This window comes from Jatropha curcas, chromosome 6, assembly GCF_041381405.1.
Source record: "Jatropha curcas cultivar XTBG-Jc1 chromosome 6, XTBG_Jcur_1.0, whole genome shotgun sequence".
NCBI lineage: Eukaryota > Viridiplantae > Streptophyta > Magnoliopsida > Malpighiales > Euphorbiaceae > Jatropha > Jatropha curcas.
The window spans coordinates 6,993,964-7,015,234 of NC_143156.1; the positions used below are offsets into that span (position 1 = coordinate 6,993,964).

The window sequence follows — 21,271 nt, forward strand, 5'->3', positions numbered from 1 at the left end:
TTTAAATTTATTATTACAAGAATTAAACTTAATTAAATTACGTTTTTAGTCAAATTATACAAATATTATTATACTGCTTTAAATTCTAATTGGAGGCAATAATAATGGGCCAATTAGGGACTATAACCTAACTGGTCCAATCTGTAATGATTGGGCCAATCAGTCATATTGAATCCACTCCTCCTACGGGAGGTTATAAGAGGAGATTAGAGTGCGAAGTAGAGATTAACATATTAGTCATTTATGAGTTTTTTTTTTTTTGCCCTTTTCAATAAAATAAAATGGATTTATTAAAAATGGTGATCCAGTGTACGAAACATCGTGCATTTATGAACTGTAAAAACAATCGATGGATTGATATACACATCCTTTCTTTGTTTATAAAAAAAACGGTTTCTACGTCTGAAATCTGAGATATAAAAATAACTCACCCTCATTTTTTTTATTGACAAAAGCTAAAAATTTATATTCTTTAACTTCTAAATGTTTGCTTCTTCTTGCTCTCTAAATTTGGATGTGTAAAATGTAAAGATTTTAATTGATTTTACAATTTACTTCCTTTAAAACTCTCTAACATTATAAGATTAATTAATTTTCATTCTAAACTTTCTAATTAATTTTCTTCACCCCGTTACCGTTATATAATCTTCAATAAAACTCCTATGCAATGTGTTAAATCTCACTATTAAGTATTGATAGTAATGAAATTTGTAAACAAGAATTGTATTTTATTAAGAGAATTTGAAAGATTGTAATGTCCTTTTTTCTTTGAAGATTGGAGGAAGATGATTTGAACCTGGATCTATTGTCATGTCGTATATGCACTTATCACTAGTCTATATTTTAGTGTCCTTGTAATGTCCTTCTTCGAGTTTAGATACAAGTAATTATAACATTTCTGACTATTTTTGGTAAAAGACAAAGAATTAAATGACGAGCGAGAATCTCGAACTTTAATTATCTAATAAATAAATATTTGACCGGGTGTTATTTATTTGAAAATGGTAAAATAATGGTCGGTCAATTCTCAATATTACTACTATCAATTATCATTTCTATTTCATTACCCGTCAATAATAAACAGAGTCAAAATTTAATGTCAGCGAGTGTGAAGGACCAAAATGTTGATAATAGAATTATAACTTAGGAACCCTATAGTTAGTCTTTTGAAAATAAAGGTTTTCATATATTAATTTCACTATAATTTAAAGATTAATATTCATTTTTCTCTGTACATGTATAGTTAGTATCAAGATCTGGTTATGGTGTGGACCTAAAACCTACTCATTAATAATATATATATATATATATATATATACTTCATTAAATTATTGTACACTCTCCCTTTATATATTATATACACAACCCAAACAAATCATTATCAAAACATTTGACATCCAATTTCTTGGGAGATAGAATATTCTAAATTTAAACGTGATTAAGTAAACAAATTAGTGACTAATAAATTAGGCTTAATGATAAAAAAAGCTTGAAATTTGATCTTTTTTATCAATTCTAGCTAGTTTTTTTAATTTTATCAATCAATACCGCGTACTTAATTTTTTATATCAATTTTAGCCTCCGTTTGTCTTCTGTCAATTCCATGCTAATGTGATAGTTATCTCTCACAAGTGGATCCTATAACATCCAATGTCAGCGTCAAGTCATATATCCACACGTATTAATATATATATATATATATATATATATATATATATATATATAAAATTTCAACATGCAAACACCAAAACAAACGAAAATGAGACATCTAAATCACTTATTATTATATGTCCTAATGTGGTTATTAAGATGAATTTAAGGTCACCTAATTGTGCTGCGGCAAAAACTTAAGTACAAATATATTAATTATCTAATTACTCAAAGGTTACTAAGACAATTTTTCTATTAAAATAATATTTCTGTTACGTTCATCATGGCTGTGAGAAATCGAAAGTTTGTAGTTTTTCATGTAATCTACGTTTATTACAAAGAAAAACACAGATTCAAGTTTGTTGTGATCTTATTTGCAGCGTTTATTGCAAAGAGAGAGAGGTATGGATTTTTAAGTCAGCTAGAGTCTAAAAGAATCGAGCTGGATTGGATATTCCTGAATTTAAGCTCGGTTTATTTACAATTTTTTATTTTTTATTTTTTCATTTTTTAACTTGATTTCGAACTTGAGCTTGGCTTATTTATTAAATAAATTTGATAAACAAATTCCAATCTATTTTATTAAACTTATCGAATAAGTTTGAATGGTGGAGCTCAAAGAAGATAATGTTTTTGTTTTTAATGTAACGATAGAAATTGTTTGTTATTATTAAGGTGATGAAGTGGATAACGTTAACCCAAACCAGTTTCCAAAATTCATTTGCCTTTCCAAGTGATGGAAAAGACGCATAGAGAGAGAGAGAGAACTGTGTCGTTTCTTTGCATATTGAAAAAGGCCAAAACAAAAACCAAAATAAAAATAAAAAGTTCTCTTCCACAGCTTCGGTCCCCTCCTCCCTTTCTCTTTTTTATCCATAATGAAATGCACGTAAATCATTGTGCATGTTATAATATTTATTTATTTACACTGTAAATTTTATTATAGCTATGTTTTTTATTACCCTAAAAATCTTGTCTTTTCAAAGGATTGCATTGCTTAATATATAAAATTTCAGAATCTATCTATTTAAATAATTTAACATTTATCAATCAGGTCTGTGATTTGATCAGAAATGTGAACAGTGGAAGATTTCGAGTTCGAGTCTTTTTGATCACTATTATTTTTACTCCTTTGGTGAGTCAACTCATATTGTATAGACTGTAGTATCATTTCGGCTTATAAAAGCCTTAAATGAATTAAAAAAAAAATTTAATATTTAGAAACATCTTAATTTTACAAACAATATACTAAAAATATAAATAATTCTGATTGTTATTTTGATAGAGTTGTATTTAAACATAATTATTCTAGTAAATAGGAAAAGAATTCCTTCCCGTACTAAATTAATGAATTAACTATTTCATCTTAACTCTTAGTCTCTTACAATATATATTCCTTTTCCTTTTTTCATTTTTAATGGCTCTTTGTGCATATCTGTATATATATGTACTGTTCAATTAGATAAAGATGCCACGTACATACCTATCTAAGTATCGACTGTAACTTCTATGTCTAGTCCTTATCTACATCTAGGGTGTCCTCGGTGTTGGAACCGCCGATTTCGATTCTGAATCAAAATCGAATCGAAAATTAACAGTTTCAATTACAGTTTAGAATCAAATGGTTACAGTTCCGATTTTGATTCCGATTTCTTAATGATTTCAAATTAATGGTTTCAGTCGATTGTTCGATTGATTTTTTGGTATTATAAAATCAAAAGTTATGGAGCATTTTTTTTTTAAATTTAAAATTTAATATTTAAGAAATAATTTTTAGAAAAAACCTAACGAGGAAATTAACAAAGAAGGCTTAACTTAATTTATTTATTAAAAAAAAGGTTTGAACTTTTTTTTTTTTTTTGGGAAAAAGCTATTGAACTTAATTTATTTATTTTTAAATACAAAAATGTATTTATTATAAATCCAAAAAATTAATTTTTCACGAATAATCTTAATACTAGTTGTTATATAGTTGTTAGAATGGTTAATTTAGAAATTTCACAAAAATATTTGAAAAAAATAAAAAAAGTTATTGAAATCGGGTGGAACCACCGGTTCTAACCGGTTGGAAAAGCTGCCAGTTCACAGTTCCTCAAAAGTTGGAACCGAAATCAAACCGTAGACTCCCAATTTCAGTTCAGACCGATTCTGGTTTCTCACGATTTCGATTTCGATTCTCACCGGTTTTGCACCAACGGTTCCGGTTCTAAAAATAGGAAAAAATGGCCACCCCCGCATCTTCCTCATCCTCTCATTTCTTCACCTTGCAAATTATTTATTTAAAATTGATTAGATAAAATAATTTTAACTCTCTCTCTCCCCCTTCTCCGAAGATCTAAAACTTCTATTTTCTTCTTCTGTGGGCGGCTATAGGCAACCTCTCGTTGGTGGTCACCCAATTTCCTCTTTTTTTTTTTTTTTTTTTTTAAACAATTCTCAGATCTGTGTGTAGCTCAAATATTGAGATTTATTGTTGCCTATATTTTGGGATTTTAATCTTAAATTTAGTTCTGAATTATTATTGTCATTATTATGGTGATTTTGTCTAGAATATTTTGTTATTTGGATATTTATACAGAAAAAAGTGCAGATTTCCTCTCTAATAGAAAAAAGAAATTTGAAGGTAATAAGATCGGACTTGTAGAAAGATAATGCAGTCGAACAGTGACCATGAATAGCCACCAAGTGGAGCAAGCGATCGCTGATTGCACAAATATTATGTTATGTCAACTTGATCAGATACTTCAAATCAAGATTGTGTTTTTTTTTCTCTGTATAAGTGGTTTATTATTAAGCTTCATATATAAAAATATAGATCTATATCTCATATCTGTATACAGATTCCTCTTAATAAAATTTTAATTAATTTTTTTTTTCTAAAAAAATGATTAGATATATATGATAAGCAATTTTTCTTTGATTTTCAGCATTACTCCAAAGCCAGTCGTGCCAAACCTAAATTTAAAACTCTAACCTTATAAATAATTTATTTAAAATGTAATTTAATCAGCCTCCAAGAAAAATGTCTCTATAACTCCCTTGATGGTACCATAAATATATTAATAGTTGGGCCGAAATATAGAAAATAAGTATTATACCATATACGAAAAGGAAACCAAGTTTATCTCATCAAAATAATGGTATGACAAATATTTGTATATTTCTTTTCCTTTTTATGTATTAAAAAGATTGGAGAACAGAAAAGTTATATGCCAAAAATATGAGGGCAAGTGAATTGTATTTGATAAACAAGATAACTATTAACTATTTAAAATTATGAATAAAGCTCAATTTGCCTTCTGCACTTAGGCACAATATACAATTTATCTAAAAATTAAAATTTTTTTATAAACTACCCCTTAGTTTTGTACCAAAAGTACAAATTGTCCAATTTTTATCCAAAAATAAATTATTTGATATAAATCAAATATGATTTAAAAAGTAATTAAATATTTAATCTAATTAAATATAATTAAAAATTAATCAAACTAAAAATAATAAATATTTTTCTAACCAAATATTTTTCTAATTCTATAATTTAATACAAATCAAATATTTGTTAAATTATTTTTAAATCAAATACGGTAAATTTTTCTAATTATTATTATATTTTAAAATAATTTTTTATTTTTTTTTTAAATTTTTAAGTAAAAAGTTTTTTAAAAAAATTGGACATCTTGTTCTTTTGGTGCAAGTTTAATTTCACTCTTTTTATAATTGAAATTAATGGTTTTGAATTAAAATTGACAGTTATTGAACAATGATCATGCCTACTCAAACTAGCAATTGTAATTAGAATTCCTCTAAATGAATATTTAATTGCTAATTTAACTATATCTCCATCCATTTTTGTAATTTCAAATAGGCTAATTAAACATCGGACTAAAAATTCTTTTCTCCATAAGAAAAAGACTAAATAAATGAATATAAGAAAAAAGGCTCTTATAAAAGCTTTTACACTATTTAACCATAAAAATAGTTAAAAGGTTAGCTTTTCGATATGAACAAAACAACTTAGTCCATTAGTGTCATTACAACATATGCATGTACTAATAAATTTAATAAAAATACTTGTTATAAATAAGAACTTGAGTTTTTTTTTTTTTTTTGTCAAAGAAAAAAAAATAAAAAGTAATAATTTCTATTCAAGGTTTTTATTTTTTGGGTATGCTCTGGTTCGGTTCAAGTATTTTTCGTAAATAGAATCTACTCAATCAAAACTCAAAATAAAAAAGAATCCAACGGGGTATAAGACCCTAATCCCCAGTTCGCGGAAACACGGAGCCGCTCCCACCTACTACTTTGGAACTCCAACTCCACCACATGGTTAAAACTAAACTCAACTGTAGTTCACTCTAACCTAATAACCTTTCTTCAATTATTAATTAGCCACTTCAAGGTCAGATTCCGTCTCTACATTTTATTTATTCTATATAAATGTTCTCTATGTAGCTTTGCTTTCTTGCTTGCTTGCATTGGTGGTGTTCTTTTTTCTTTCTTCTGATCAAAGAAAGCAAACCCATATCGGAATTTGATGTGCCGGTGCCGGAAAAGCTTATAATATTGCAGAATGAGCTGTAATGGGTGTAGAATTCTTCGTAAAGGGTGCAGCGAGGATTGCATTCTCCGACAATCCTTGCAATCGATAGATAATCCTCAATCACAAGCTAATGCCACTGTCTTCGTCGCTAAATTCTTTGGCCGTGCCGGCCTCATGTCCTTCATTTCCTCCGTTCCTCAAAACCAGCGTCCTTGTATGTTCCTGCAAAATCTCTATACCTATTTACACTCTGTTTGGCTTGGCTATAAGTTTTTCTAATTGGAATTTTGTGTTTTTAATTTCAGCATTGTTTCAGTCTCTTCTCTTTGAGGCGGTGGGTAGAACTGTAAATCCAGTAAGTGGAGCTGTCGGGCTTCTCTGGACTGGAAACTGGCACATATGCCAGGCTGCGGTGATGACGGTGCTACGCGGCGGCACGATAGAACCTGTATTAGAATTTGAAGGCGGAATATTAGCACCGGACTACGGTAACTTGTCAGAATGTGCTAGTTTTAGTCCAAAAGCAAATGTGGATTCAGTTTCAAAGGCAACAGCAACATTAAAGAGGACAAGATCTGATTTTGATAAAGAAGAGGCTAAATGTGGGCTAACTAGTAATCTTGATCTTTGCTTGATGTACTCGGAAGAGAAGCCGCGGGCGGTGTCGTCGTCGGAGGAGTCTGAAACGACAACGTTGGGAAGTTCGGGAACTTATTGTAGGAGTAGTTTACAAGGAGGTGAAAGAAAGCTCTTGACATTGTTTATTTGAGCTGTTTTTTTTTATTATTATTATTTGTTTTATTTTTGTTTTTCTATAGAATTGCTGTTCTCACTTTATTGTATACTAAAAAATGTAACTCGATTTGAGATTATTGGAAGAAATTTAATCTAATTTCTTATTTAGATACTTTTTATTATATGTTTTTATATATTTATTTTTATATTAAAATGTTTATTTTAGTATTGAGGGATAAAATTTAAAATTAGATCTTTTATCAGATTATATATGCATCTACTACTGGCCTATGCTTTAGTGTATAAAAATATATATATTTTAATATGAATGGAAAATTTTATTTTGTGTCTTCTTTTTTACATGGAAGATTTTTAAAATTATGATAAATTATTACTTGATAATTTGGCTATTAATCAACATTATAAATTATTAGTCAATTTTTAGGCTCTATCAATTTTTTTTAGAATTTTTTTTTATTATGAATGTGTCTCTAAAAAACATAAATAGTTTATTTTATGAAAGATTGTAGGTAAAGGTTCAACAAAATAACTTTCCAAGAATCAAATTTTTATTCTCATTTTCGTACGACTGAAATCGTTAATCACCTCAACCAACACTTTATTGGTGTACTGATAGTTTTTTTATATATTATATTTGATCTCAAAATATTAATTATAATAGATTGAAGTATATAATTTTATTCCCGGAGAAAAATAACTAACCAAAAATCAGTATATAAAATAAAAAAGCATTTTCAATGCATTAGACAAATTAAAATGAGCATTTCATTTCATGAAGAAATCCAAGAAAATGGGATAATTGAGAATGGCTTTTGCTACCCTAAAGAGGCATTTACTACTTTATAGTTATGCAATATTTTTTTTTATCCCATGTTGAGTGGTGGGTGTGTCAGCATTAGATTTCGGTTTGTCTCTCCCAATCTCTTATTAGTTATGTGCTTAATCTTTATTTTCTGCCCCTTTTACATTACCAAAAGCCGTGAGGAGGCTTTGCTTATATCCTTAATTTTGTTGTCTATCTATGTTTATTATGATATATAAGAATGGATGATGAATGATAATTGAGGTGTTTAAGGAGATTTAAATTAAATTAATTTAATAATTAGTTTGGCTTAGAATCCAATTGAAATCGAATCGAAAATTGTCAATTCTAATTCTTGAAAAAACTAAAACTAATTCCAAACTATAACTAAACCGCTTTAGTTACAACTTCAAGATTTGGGTTTAATTTTAATTTTTAAAAATTAAAACGTAAGTCGATTTTTAATTACGATGTAGAATCGAAACTTAGTCAAGCTTATTATCAGTGTTATAATTTATTGATCGAATAATTTTCTCATAGTATAAAATATTAAAAATCCAAAAATCATCAGCTTCTTCCTTTTAAAATTTTATGATATATTAAAATAAATAAATAGAACCACACAAAGAAAAACACATATTTGTATGCATGAAATTTGACCCCTTAAATAAAAATTAAAAAAAAAAAACTAAAAAAATTAAGTGCATTTAGAAAAAAAATTTTAGGGCTAGGGTCAGAACTTTAAGTCACCAAAATTGTCTCCATTATGTAACTTATTTGAATATTGACGTGTCAAAAAAATAAAAAATAAAAATCATATCCAAAATTATAATTTAAATTTTCTAATTTGTTGTCTTTATTCAATAGATTAATATAAAGAAATAAAAACTTTTTCGAAACGAGATTAATTTGATATCTAAATAAACTTCGTTGTAAACTCATCCTATGATCCTAAGGCTAACTGTGTTCTTGTAATGTCCACTTCCCCGAAAAACGTGGAGAAAAATAAAAGAACATGTTTGCTTATAAGGTACCTCTTTAACCATAAAGCCTCTTTGGAACTTTTTAAGCTATTGTCCGTAAGCTTAAGCATGCATGCATCCTTTACCAATATATCCTAATTACTACTGCTAATTACTATTCCACCCCCCGACATTCAAGTTTCTGTCGGTAGCATGTTTTGTCAAATCAAACTATTTACCCATGAGGACCACCTCAAGCTTTAAGACACGATTCAGTTCAATGAAAAACTTTTATAAGATTAGAAGATTCCATCAATGAAAAAATATATTAGAGAAAAGACAATTATGAACATTAAAATCAGATTAATTTCATATGCAAATGAATATGAATATGGGAAATAATTATTTCATTAATGTTCTTATTTCTTGATTACTTCAATTCTGCGAATCAAATCGTGATTTTGCTGTACTTAAAAGCACGTTTTAAAGAAGCAGAAACAAAAACAAGCACATTTTGTTTGAGGTGAAATTAAGACGACAAAAGATCATAAAAGAAATCGAATTATTACATCTTAAAAATTACGATATATTTTGGATTCTTTGCACCGGCAGCGCATGTTAGTGGTGGGCTCTGGCTGACTGGCTCCGCCACCATTGTAAACTCCCTCACATTTCGTTTTAAAAGTAAATTATTATTTTACCAATTTAATAAATTAGTTGAAATTGTAATTTATACAAGAATAATAATATTTTCTATTTCTCAAAATAAAACAAAATTGATTTTTTATTTCTTCCTTTTCAATTTTTTCCTCTACCAATATTTCTCTCCCTCTCTCCATTATACACAGTTCCTCTACTCTGCATCGGAATCCAACTGAATGTTGCCTGTTCGAAAGATCCAAAAATGATTTCTGTGAAGAATTCTATCTGTTTTTCATTTTCCATAGAGATGAAAATTTTCAAAATGGAAAAAAACAATTAGAGAAAAAAATGGAGATTTTGGAACGTCTAGTTCATATTTCTTGTGTTTTCTTCTCAGATCTTGATATAGTTATGTTTTCTTCGAGTAAATATGAAATTTAGTAATGTTGATCTCCATGTTTTTATATGGAGATTCTCCATCCGTTAACTGGATTAAAGGTTGGAGTTGCATTTGAATTCTAATTTTAAACTCATTTTAGTGTTTACATGTTTCTCCTTCCAAGTCTTAATTTTTTATTGTTTCGTACTAAACGCAAAATCTCTTAAACCTATGGATAAAAGTGTAAACAAGCCGAGCTCAAAGTTCAACTTGACAGTCGAGTTCACTCAAAAATTTTAAAGCTCGAGCCTGACTCAAGTCTCGATCTTTGAATAAGTTTAAAATATATATTATATAGATGTATATACAAAAATTCGATAGGGCTTAATGAGTTTTCGAACTAAATATCATTAGACTTAAACTTTACTCATTTGCTAACAACCGGCTTGAACCCAATTTGAACCAAACTTTTTCAAATTTTTATTGAGCCAAATTTGAACAGCCCGCGAGCCTACTCAACTCATTTAGGGTAGCTCAACTCCTACTCGACTCATTTAGGGGTAGCTCAACTCATTTACACCCCAAGTAAGGGCAATAAGAACTTAAGAGGACCCCATGCAAGGTATATTAATATTCTCTCTTACTTTTGGTTGTCATAATAATTGGCCAAATCACTCATTGCCCATGTTAGACACAGCCAAGCTTTTTATTATTTCTTTCACAATTAGATTGTTGGGTTGGATAGAAAAATAATACTAATAATAATAATAATAACAACAATCCTTTATTTAATATAAATGAATTTAAAATATATAAAAAAAAAATCATTTATAGATGATAGAGACACATCAACCAAATGAACGCATCCATTCATACACAAGCTATGAATGCTTATACACAACAATGTTAAGAAAGCTTACTTCTGTTTCTGTTTCTGTTTCGTGTACTCATTTGACACTAAAGCTTAGTTAAATGTACTTGGAAACAATGGCACTAAAGCTTGTCACAACCAACCAACCAAGCAAGCCAAGAGCATGTTCAGAATGTAAAAATAATCAAGTGAGGCAAGAAACTAAATAATGATCAGTGATCATATGAGCCGTGAACGTTACATATATATATATATACATATACATTACTTTCCTTTGGCCTCAAAAGCCGGTAGAATTTGTACCTTGTATACAGCTGATTAGTAGGAAGAAAATCCTTTCTGTCATCTTCGGATACAAAAGATATATGTAACACATGACAATGCAAAGACCACAACTGGTTCAAAAAATGCCAGAAGGTGAAGAAGCCAAAACTAGCTATTTCAATGAATGTTTATTACCTCCACTGCACCTCCACCCTATGGGAAAAAGAAGAGATTTGGTGAGATGTTAGCATTTAGAGTGAGTGGTCAAGTGAGATCAGTTCTACACACGTGTTGTCAGGTTGCTGGTAGTCGGTAAACGATTTAGTTGTATTATGTGCGTTCTCATACTACAGTCCTTAACCTGTAAATAGGCGATTATAAGTTTTACCAGTACAAGAGGAAAATAAAAATTGCCAATGATAGAAAAGGAATCCAGTTTTACCTGCATGCCTGCTAATGCGGACAAGAAATCTTTACATTGTTCAAGCAAAAATTTTTCTTTCGCAGTCACATTCACAAGTTCAGCCATCAAAGAATTGATTTCCTCCACCTGTGGATGATAAATAGTTTTAGATATTCAAAATAAGCTTTTATAATCCAGAAGAAAGATCATATGATTTAAAACCAATCCGTTTGAAGCAAGATCATATGATCTAAGTATGGTTTTGTGCAATTTGGCAAGGTCAAATAGTTGACAAATTAGCTTATCTCTAGGCAATAAGGACAATAATACAAGAACCTTCTAAAATGGACCGTAGAACTAGATGTCCCAACAGTCAGTCTCTAGGCAACAAACAAATATAAAAGATATGAAAATTCGATGCTTAATTCCACAAGATTAGATTTTCGGTGTATTAGCATGTTTATACTCGATTAAATTATGAAGTCTTTCAGATTTGAACTGTTTTAGCCAATCAAATAAGGTTAATTGGGAAAGATTGGAGATAAATCCAAGCAACTCATGAATGGATGTCAAAACTGGATGAGTTTTCATAACATCCTCAGGGTTTTCAAATCTGAGATATGGGTTAACGAGGAAGAGAATTGATCACCAGCATGAGTGAATCCTTGAAAGTAGAGATGGTCAACTTGGTCAAAGTTACCAGCTAACATCAAGAGGTTTTAACTTCACCATTGACTGCAGATATGCTGCTAAAATAACGATAATATATACTTTCGTATTCAACCAATGTAACTCTGACATGCAAAAGATATTTTTCTTTCTTTTTTCTCCCTTGTCTTTGTATATCAATTCTCTTCCCCCTCCCCTGCCTTTTTCCATCTCTCTTAACTTTCAGGCCCACACATCAAAAAGATCACCCACATTCCAACTTTCACTATGCCATCCAAAACATAGCCAAAGAAGTAAAGGAAACTTTTATAGAAACAATGAAAGAATTGAAATTATAACCACTTCATATAACATATATTGAGATTATATGCACTTCATATTGTTGTTGCTCCTCAGAGAAATTTTACATCTAGAGAAATTGCACAAAAAACTTGGAAATACCCTAAAATTTTTAGTTTTCAATTGGATCATAAAGATTTCATTCACATTTTTAAGGTGGAAATGGAGATGGGATAGTTTTTCTCAGCCCAGCGTTCTTTTCTCGAGGAAGTAAGTATATGGATGGTCCTTGCAGTGTAAAATGGTGAGTTAAAGCTTTGCTGTAGGCCCAAAGTTAAAACTTAAAACTTGTAGCAGTGATTGACACTTGAAAATTTTATTATTTGCAAAGTTTTCTCATTATAACAGAGTGAAAAGGATATTATGCAGACAAGCTATGGCCATTGACTTCAGCCAAAAAGTGCATACAAATATCAAATAAAACCCCCCCTCTCTGAACTGTTGGAAATTTTACCAACCACACTACTACTCCTACATATTCCCTTACCAGCAGACAATATTGATGGCCCTTTCAATGTTTTATTTGCTTGTATTGACTAAATTAGAAGTTTTTAATGAAGTCTTAATACTTTTTAAAGATTAAACTGTTAGTCCCAAGTTGTCAAGTGATAAAGATCTTAGCAAACTAATGCTATGTGAAAACACAACTGTAATCAGTTAAAGGAATCATTTTTAGGGGGGGGGAACACCTCAAGAAAAAAAGACAAATTTTCATTTTTTTTTTTTTTTTGTTTGACCAAATATAATTTTAGAGTGAGAGAGAGAGAGAGAATCACCCATAAGGAACCATCCTTCTCAAAAAGCAAAATCGTCCTTTGATTTTTTTTCCCCTTCCTTTCATCCACATGTTTGTTTCAATTATTTGTTTACTTATTTATTTAATCAATCCATCCTATTTATTATTGCCACTATATGCACTGACTGAAAGAAATCCAATTTGGTATCCACATGGAATTAGTTAACAGAAGTTCATACTAATAACCATTTAGGATTAGTTGTTTGAGTTTTAAAAAGCATTAGTAATTAATTGCACTGTTAGAGATGGCAAACAGGTTGGGCCCTGTAGGGTGGACATGGGTCAGTTACTTCAAGTTTCAATCCTGTTGGGTCATGTCTTATGCTGTGAATAATTCCATTTTTTTTATGTTTGTTGCTGATACACAAAATCATTGATAAATGGGTACTTGGTTCAGTTCATGGCATTCTCAATAATTATAATTGAGTTTGCAAGGATTAGCTACCTTTGATGATAGCAAGCATACAGAGGAAGCCATTGCTTGCATCACATCAACCGCTGAACTAACGGCATCCTTCAGATTCTGAACATCAGCCTGTAATTTAAGAGAATTGAATTGTCAACTTCCATTTATTAAGCTTTAAGCTTTCAAAATGCAAGCAACTACCTAACAAGATAAGAAATAAGAGCACATACTATTGCTTTTCCAACAATTGGAAGACGAAGAGTACTGGCTTTCAAAGCTTCAGTTGCTCCTTCCAAAGAGGTCAAGTGATCTCTATCCAGAAAAGACCATTCCTCTAAATATGCAATCTACGTCACCAAATGCAGCATGCTTCAGTCATTAAAAGAAGAAGAAGAAAGAGAGAAAGATAGAGCCACAAAACCAGCATAAAAGAAATATAAACAAACATCTGGTTGTGTATAACTGCAGCAAATAACATCTAAATTATCATGATCAACAGTGCAACACAATCAACATGATTATTCCAAAATAAAACTAGTAAGTACCATTTGGACATGGCATTAAAGATCCATTCATATGGAAAAAACAGAATGAACTTTTATTACAAACTATTTGAGAAATGATTGAGAAACCCAAGCCCATAGCTCTACAAGCATCTACAATTTCACTGCAAAACAGGAAAACTACTTCTACAGCAAACCCCTACTGGCTAGAGATAAGACTTCCACCCATCAAAAACAATTTTTGAGCACTACAAGGCATTTGAAGGCACAAATGGAAAGTGCCAGCAAACAAAACAATCAACATGTATGTCGCTGGAAATTTATGAATATAATAACCTTCAAAGAGAAAAAAAGAACCAAGACTAAAATTTGCAAGTAAATTCAACATATGTGAGGGAAATTAACCACTCTAAGGGCTTTCTAAAGTCAAAGTTTAACAGGAAGAAATTCTTACAGCCATGAACTTTCCAGACTAAATTGATTTTTATGGTTTCAGCTAGGGGTGAGCATTTGGTTCGGTCAATTCGATTAGTTTGGCCAATTCAGCTGATTCGATTCAGTGAATATATGTTCGGTTAAAGAAAATTACAATTTTTGGGGTTCGGTTAAAAGATAATTTAATTGAATTAATCAAATTAACCAACTCCCAAAATTATGTCGTTTGATTAAGTAGATAATAAAATTAAAAATTAAAAATATTTTAATTTTTATTTTGATTAAGTAGTGACTAATAATTTTGATTAATTTTTATTTCGGTTAATCACAAATTTCGGTTAAATTCGGTTGGTTAATTAAGTTTTCTTTGTTCTTTTTTTTAACGTTGCTGCGGTTAATGATCATAATTAATTCGGACAAAACGATTCAGTTAAATTCGCTTACCAAATTAGTTCGGTTAAATAAAAAAAATATCAGTTAATTTATTTCAGTTAAAAATATTACTCAAATTGGCCAAATGCTTGCCCCTAGTTTCAGCTTAAAATTTCAGTAGTTGCAAGAACTGGAACTTGATCTAAAAAGCGAACATTAACTTATGTTAAACTTAGTGAAACACTCACCACCATTACAGTGTTGCACTCCTCTCCAACATTTTGTCTACAAAATGTAGCTTCCACATTTGAAAATGGATAAATTGTTTACAAAGGTATCTGGTGAATTTCTGTCATCTTGACAGTTTCCATTTTTTTATCTAACCATGTAAAAGTTAAGATTCACTCCATTACTTGTAAAAAAAGCGAACTGGTGAGAGCAGCGAATGTAAGAAGTGTGTTGTAATTGTTGCAAAGATCTAATCAGGAAAAAATCACAGGTTTCCTTCTAGGGATCAATGTCTAAAACTATTCTTTTTTGGGAAATATCTTCAACAATGACACGTATTGTGTGTGTCTAAACTATAAGAAAATCAGTAATTCTAGCTGCCAAATTTCCATTTATCAAGGATGACAACAAGAATTCAGCAAACAGGAAACAGTAGAGTTCAGGAAAACAAACTTCCTAAATTCAAATGCTAGCATGGTATTGTGATCACCTCATATTATCAAGCACTTTGATGCAAGCAAATAAAGCATATGTTCAGACAGAAAATGAAGACTGGCTGACAGTTGCAAGTCATGAATGTGACATTCTATATGGTAAAGCACGAATATGCATATGGATACAAGAGTCTGAATACCATAATCAAGCATCTTCTCCATGGCAGCATAGACAACTATCAGTTCCAGGTATGCAAAACCAAGGCCTTGGTTACTTTATTATTCTGGTCTTCACATGAATTCTAGGTCCAACTCTTTAAGTCTGTGTTGGACATCAATCATCATGTTCCTTGTGAAGTAATAAAAGAATCCAAAGTTCAAGTTGGCCCTAAAATTTTGTTCTCCCATCTCTCTTCCCTCTAACTAGCATGGGACTTAAGGCTTATTAGAATTGAGTTATATCTCTCATAGAGAAAGAGAAGGAGAGAGCATCAACTAGAACAAATGGCAGGCAAAAGTTAATACGTCTTTCAAATTTGCCACACTTGAGGGAGTAGAATTCATGTTATTCAGACCTAATTTTATACATTTTGAAGCCTTAATATGGGTGGGTCTAATCCTCGGGATTTCCCCAATATGCTTCCCGTGTACTTAAGTGGCATTACCTTGGTGACTTTTTACAGTACATTTTCATCTCCAAGAGTATAAACAAACATGCCAGAACCACTCCTGAGTTCACCTGGTTAATGAATGAGAGTGGAAACAGCTACAGATTCATTTTTGACTCGTGTACGTTTGATGCTCTTTTACCAGGACCAAAAGGATAGGAAATATTTTAATTCTTTCTTCAAGACAATCCACTTAACAAGGGAGTTCCATCACGTATTTTTGTCAGATTTTTGCAAACTATTTCACAGAACTTCAAAGCAAATAGTCTCCTTAGACCCAATGACATAAGGAATGCCATGACAAAGTCAATAATTCATTAGGTTACGGCATTTACAAAAAAAAATAAAAAAATTAATGGCCCCAAAACTAGAAAAAAAAGCCAATACAGTATGCAAAAGTAAACTCTAGCTAAAGCAGCTAATTCATACTTCAACCACCACACAACAGGTATGGTTTCACTTTTCCATGCATTATTATACCAAGGGTTTCTCCACAAGTAGATGTGGATGATTTCAAAAAAATTTCCTGATTTATGTTTTAACATAACTGTATAAGTTCAAAATTTTTCTATGACTCATCAACCACAAGATTTAAGCTCAAGATAAAATCAAAGAAGGTAAGAGACAATGGAATAACATTGCACAAGGTTCACAATAAATTCTAACCAGATTCAATAATTTAAAAAAAAAAATAGAAAAGAGTCACTAAGTCTTACTTGTCCCTTGAGGATAGAAGTTAGCTTCAACTTTTGTCTCAGCAACAGTAACTTGATTCTTTTAAGAATGACAGAATGCCGTAGTTCTGAGATTGTTACCCATGCATTCCACAAAATTTTCTGGTACAAAGAATAACATAGACTTTAAAAATCACAAGATGGTCCATTGTTCTTATCCTCAACAGTTTTAGCAACCATGTAATACACTGTAGCTACTATAGAAGCTAGTACAAACAACATTTTCTGTAAACAGTAAAAGCAAGCAAATACAGACACCACCCTCAACTGTTTTCTCAAATTATAAACAATGCCATTACATCACAAACACAAGAAAATATCTTTGATGAAAAGCAAAAATAGAGGATAAGTATTGAGATAGCTGATGGAACTGCTTTTGAAAAACCATTAGATCAGGTGGCTGACTTACTCAGAACACTAAGGGGACTGCTTATGCCTTTCTTTCTTTCTTTTTTTTTTTTTTTTTTTTTTTTTCAGTTTTTTGTTACCAGAAATTTATCTGAAAACTCAAACAAGAAAGAGCTTTTCGTAGGAAATTTTCATGTTTGGATAAACTTTTGTTTCTCAAATGTTCTCTAAATGAACAACTTTTGGAAATGTTGAAAGCAAACTTTTCATGTTCTGTGCAATTGAATATTATCACAAAAAAGTTCAGGAAATTGTTTTCAGAAACAGAAAGGAGAATTAGTTTGCAACATAGGGGATATTTTCTTCAGAACCAAAAACAAGCTTTTAGAAACTGGCCCAGCCCAAACAATTGATCAGCAGAACTAAAACGATGAACACAAAGGCAAACTAAATTATTACGTTATTGAAAACAATTTCTGAACCCGAAAGAGCTACTAAATGACTAATTGGCCAAAATTTTGTTTCCCGACTAAATTAACATTAATTAGCATCATATTGACTATATAAACCAATTTTAATTGCTATTCTGAAGCACATACAGCATCCTTAAGGACCCTGGAAATTCCAATCTGGCTTTTGCTTAAATTGCGCAAAGGAAATTACATAGTTTAGCAAAAAGAGTAATGTAAAGGAAAAGGAAGAGTCTTTGAAAGAAATTTTTTATTATCAATCAACTTTGATTTAAAATAACAAAAAAATGATGAGCAATCCCTGTCCCTTATATTGCTAAAGTGGATATCCATGTGAATAGCTAAACAGCATTCCTATTTCTGTTCTAAAGCAGAGATTCCAATCTAAAATCCAAATAGAAAAGGGAACGATATGGAGGAGTTTTAATGTTTCTTGACCTTGAAGAAAGCATAAGGGTGTCTAGAATGTAGAAGATCGATCCAGCCACAAGAACTAAATAGTTCACTGTCATCAGGGTAGTTTATGAAACTAAGCACATACCCTAAATAAGAAAGTTAATATCAATATTCAAGATGTCTTCATAATAATGAAGCTGTATCATGATGTTGACAAATTGGGGGGCAAAATCATGTAGAATACTAGAACATAAACTTTATTCTTATGCAGCCAAATGACGTCTTGATTCTCAATCTCTTTACCTTCCTGACAATAATAAAAACTGCCTAAACTTGTACTGCAACCTCTCCCTCCACATACCAATTCTCAAAAAAATGTAGACATCTTTGTTGAATTTGTAGTTTTGATGTTACGGCAATTACATGCAATTCTTAGTTTTGATATTCCAAGAAACTTAAAAGTTCTAAGGAATCAACATCATACCAAATATGTTGATATTGTATTTAAGCAATCAATGAACATTGACCAAATAAGGAAGAATTTCATCGCACGAGAATGAACATGCAATATGATTTCATATGTACATGCAATATGATTTCATATGTTTCTTAAAGGATAGCATTACATTTATGAGCTAATTGAAGTTGCACCGAGTAGGATAAGCGAAGCGTTTATAACACAAACATAACAAAGTTTACGGATGAGAAAGCAAAATCAATTAATTGAAAACAATGAACTGCTTTTAACCTATATTTCCATACCTCTGCACTTAGTCTCTGCACCATGAAGGTAGCATCTGCCCTTGCATTTACAAACCGCCATTGCAAGTAACGGTTATACAGAAGCCTCAACATATGTGCATCAACAATTCGATCCTCCCCCATCTTCCCTCTCCTTAAATCAACAGAGAAACTAAGAATTGAAGGCATGCTACCCGAATGACTCGTCGGCCTCACTCGCGAAGGACTAGAAATCCCTCTTGATGGAGAGCAAGTTGAAGGTGTCCAAAGCTTACTAGGTGAAGCAGGCCTAGCGGCTCCCCTAATAGGTGAAGCAATTGTTTTAGGAGATGCCAAAGGACCATCACTACTAAATCTTTTTGATTGAATACTCTTCGATGAAATGCTCGTTCTTGAACTAGGACTATTAGATAATGTTGAACCCGGATCCTGCAACCGCCTCAACCTACTATTAGTTTCTTGCCAAAACCTTGCAGAAACAGCAATGCCACGAGGCCCACCTTTTCCTTTCGAAATCCCACCACCAAATTCATGCAATCCTGAAGTGCTACCAGAGGAAACGCTATCGCTATCAGATGCAGTGAGATCACCAGTAACGGAAGACTCATTTACCGAATTAGCATCTGGGTTTTGCTTAGCATTGGTTAAATCCAAGCTCAACCTCCTCTCATCAACTAACATAGATTGTTGCAATGACTTAACCATCAATAACCCAGATCCCATAGTCCTCTTATCTGCACTACTACAATCAAAACTCCTGGACAACAATGGATTTCTCTCACTAGAACACAAATTCCCTTCTCTACTCCTTCCAGGCCACCTATGCTGATCCAAAGGGCTCGAATTCTCTCCTTGATCTCTCACAGGAGTCGCTTTCCTCCTTTCTGGCGTGGCCTTTCTACCCACATTAGGCGATGTGACAGCCTTAGCCTTACTAATCGGAAGTGAAAAAGCTTCCCCTTGAAAAGACACTGATAAACTCCTTGTAGAAGTGATCAACATCCTTGTTGCAGCAGACATTTCAGTAGCATTGCCTTGTTTAGCTTCTGGGTTCGGTGTCAGTGGCCTCGCTGCCACTGGCCGCCTCCTATCCACAGATTGAGATCTTTTAGGACCCGAAAAAGAAGGCGGTGTGTTTGCAGGCCCAGAATTAGTAGGCCGCGAAAGTAAAGGTGAAGCAAATCTCTTAGCAAACGAAGATGATGATGAGGAAGAACTTGTACTGGTAGTAGTAGTTGTTGTTGTTGTTGTAGAAGAGGAAGGAGAAGGAGAAAGATATCGAGAAGGGACTTGTTTTCCTCTGGGTTTTCTCGTTTGAACACGACCCCCATTGTTATTTTGCTCTTTCTCTGAAGGTAACAATGGAGGTCTAGTTAGATTAGGGGTTTTATTAGTAGAAGTAGCTGCTTGAGAAATAGCAGCCACCATTATGTGACGAAAAAGAGTTCTGCTTCTTTTTTTCCCTCACATTTCCTCATGAAATCAAAGTATGGGTTTTACAGGTTTCATGGCTACAACCTGCAAAACAAGAAAAATTAGGTATCTTTTCAACAAATTAAGCAAGACGTGAAAAACCCAGAAATTGTTTTTGATGGATTCTGCATTTTGACGGCAAATCCTCCTTGGGTTTACAGAGAACGAAACAGTAGTAGGTAAAAGAGGTGAGATTTGTGAGAGAGAGGAGAGTCACAGGTATGGGGTTTCGTTGTTTTTGGTTATGGTGAATCTTTGGAGAGACGTTATATGTTAATTTTTAAATTAATTTAATTAATAAAGACATTTTTAGTTCTTATAAGACTTTCAATTATGGTTAGGGTATGGTTTTCTTTCTTGTTTTTGGCCTACTGTTCTTAAAAATATGGTTATTGGTATAATATGATTTGGAGAGATTGTGATAGTGATGATGATCCAAATTAACTAAGCATAATTTTTTTTTATTTCATTAATAATTTAATAATCTTTTGTTATAAGTACATTAATTATGATCCATGTTCTTTTTTAGGTGAATTATTATAATTCATATTATTACATTATAAATTAATCTTTGGTTCTTATCATTTGATCTTCACTATGAATATTAAACAACTATGAAATGGTAGATCATTTTAGGAATGGTAATAATTGGTGAATTTGGTTTTACTATTTTCTTTTGTGTTTTTATTCAAAAATTGACATTTAATATGTAGATAGAAGACTTTAATTTATGAAGGAAAGTATTATCAGTTGTTGAATAAAATATATAAAAATAATGATAATTATATAAATATATATAATATTTTCTTTTCTTTTATTTACTAGTCTAGTAAACTAATTTTACAAATTAACAATTTCTTTATTTAAATTATTTTAATATAAACTATTATAATAATAACATATCATTTTAGCTTGTTATTTGTACTAAAATAGATTTTTTAACGATTTAAAATTATATTCATAAAATAGATTTTTTAATGATTTAAAATT

At 31.2% G+C, this 21,271-nt stretch overlaps 2 protein-coding genes across 3 annotated transcripts; one reads left to right on the plus strand and one right to left on the minus strand.

The window, feature by feature from the left end:
• The first annotated feature begins 6,048 nt into the window (after window positions 1–6,048).
• On the plus strand, window positions 6,049–7,097 carry LOC105650765 (LOB domain-containing protein 39). Its single transcript, XM_012237715.4, has 2 exons — window positions 6,049–6,404; window positions 6,496–7,097. The coding sequence occupies exons 1-2, from the start codon at window positions 6,221–6,223 to the stop codon at window positions 6,957–6,959; spliced, it is 648 nt and encodes a 215-aa protein (XP_012093105.1). The 5' UTR covers window positions 6,049–6,220; the 3' UTR covers window positions 6,960–7,097.
• Window positions 7,098–10,804: 3,707 nt separating this feature from the next.
• Window positions 10,805–20,563, minus strand: QWRF2 (QWRF motif protein (DUF566)). 2 transcript variants are annotated; one of them, XM_012237713.4, is made up of 7 exons: window positions 18,830–20,563; window positions 16,836–16,955; window positions 13,710–13,826; window positions 13,519–13,608; window positions 11,309–11,416; window positions 11,155–11,227; window positions 10,805–11,079 (listed from the first exon to the last, which is right to left on the minus strand). In XM_012237713.4, exons 1-7 carry the CDS (start codon window positions 20,234–20,236, stop codon window positions 11,039–11,041), a joined length of 1,956 nt encoding a protein of 651 aa, XP_012093103.1. In that variant the 5' UTR covers window positions 20,237–20,563; the 3' UTR covers window positions 10,805–11,038. The 2 variants fall into 2 exon arrangements, with proteins under 2 accessions (XP_012093103.1, XP_089579077.1); XM_089722951.1 differs by having other exon boundaries at window positions 10,805–11,227.
• Window positions 20,564–21,271: the final 708 nt, after the last annotated feature.

Excerpts from the sequence above, each read along its gene's own strand:
- LOC105650765 (XM_012237715.4), top strand. The coding sequence starts at position 6,221 with ATGAGCTGTAATGGGTGTAGAATTCTTCGTAAAGGGTGCAGCGAGGAT. Across the intron at positions 6,405-6,495 it reads TCCTCAAAACCAGCGTCCTT|CATTGTTTCAGTCTCTTCTC; the intron begins GTATGTTCCTGC and ends TTTTAATTTCAG.
- QWRF2 (XM_012237713.4), bottom strand. The coding sequence starts at position 20,236 with ATGGTGGCTGCTATTTCTCAAGCAGCTACTTCTACTAATAAAACCCCT. Across the intron at positions 16,956-18,829 it reads TGCAGAGACTAAGTGCAGAG|AAAATTTTGTGGAATGCATG; the intron begins GTATGGAAATAT and ends TCTTTGTACCAG. Across the intron at positions 13,827-16,835 it reads CTTCTATCCTCAAGGGACAA|ATTGCATATTTAGAGGAATG; the intron begins GTAAGACTTAGT and ends TTGGTGACGTAG.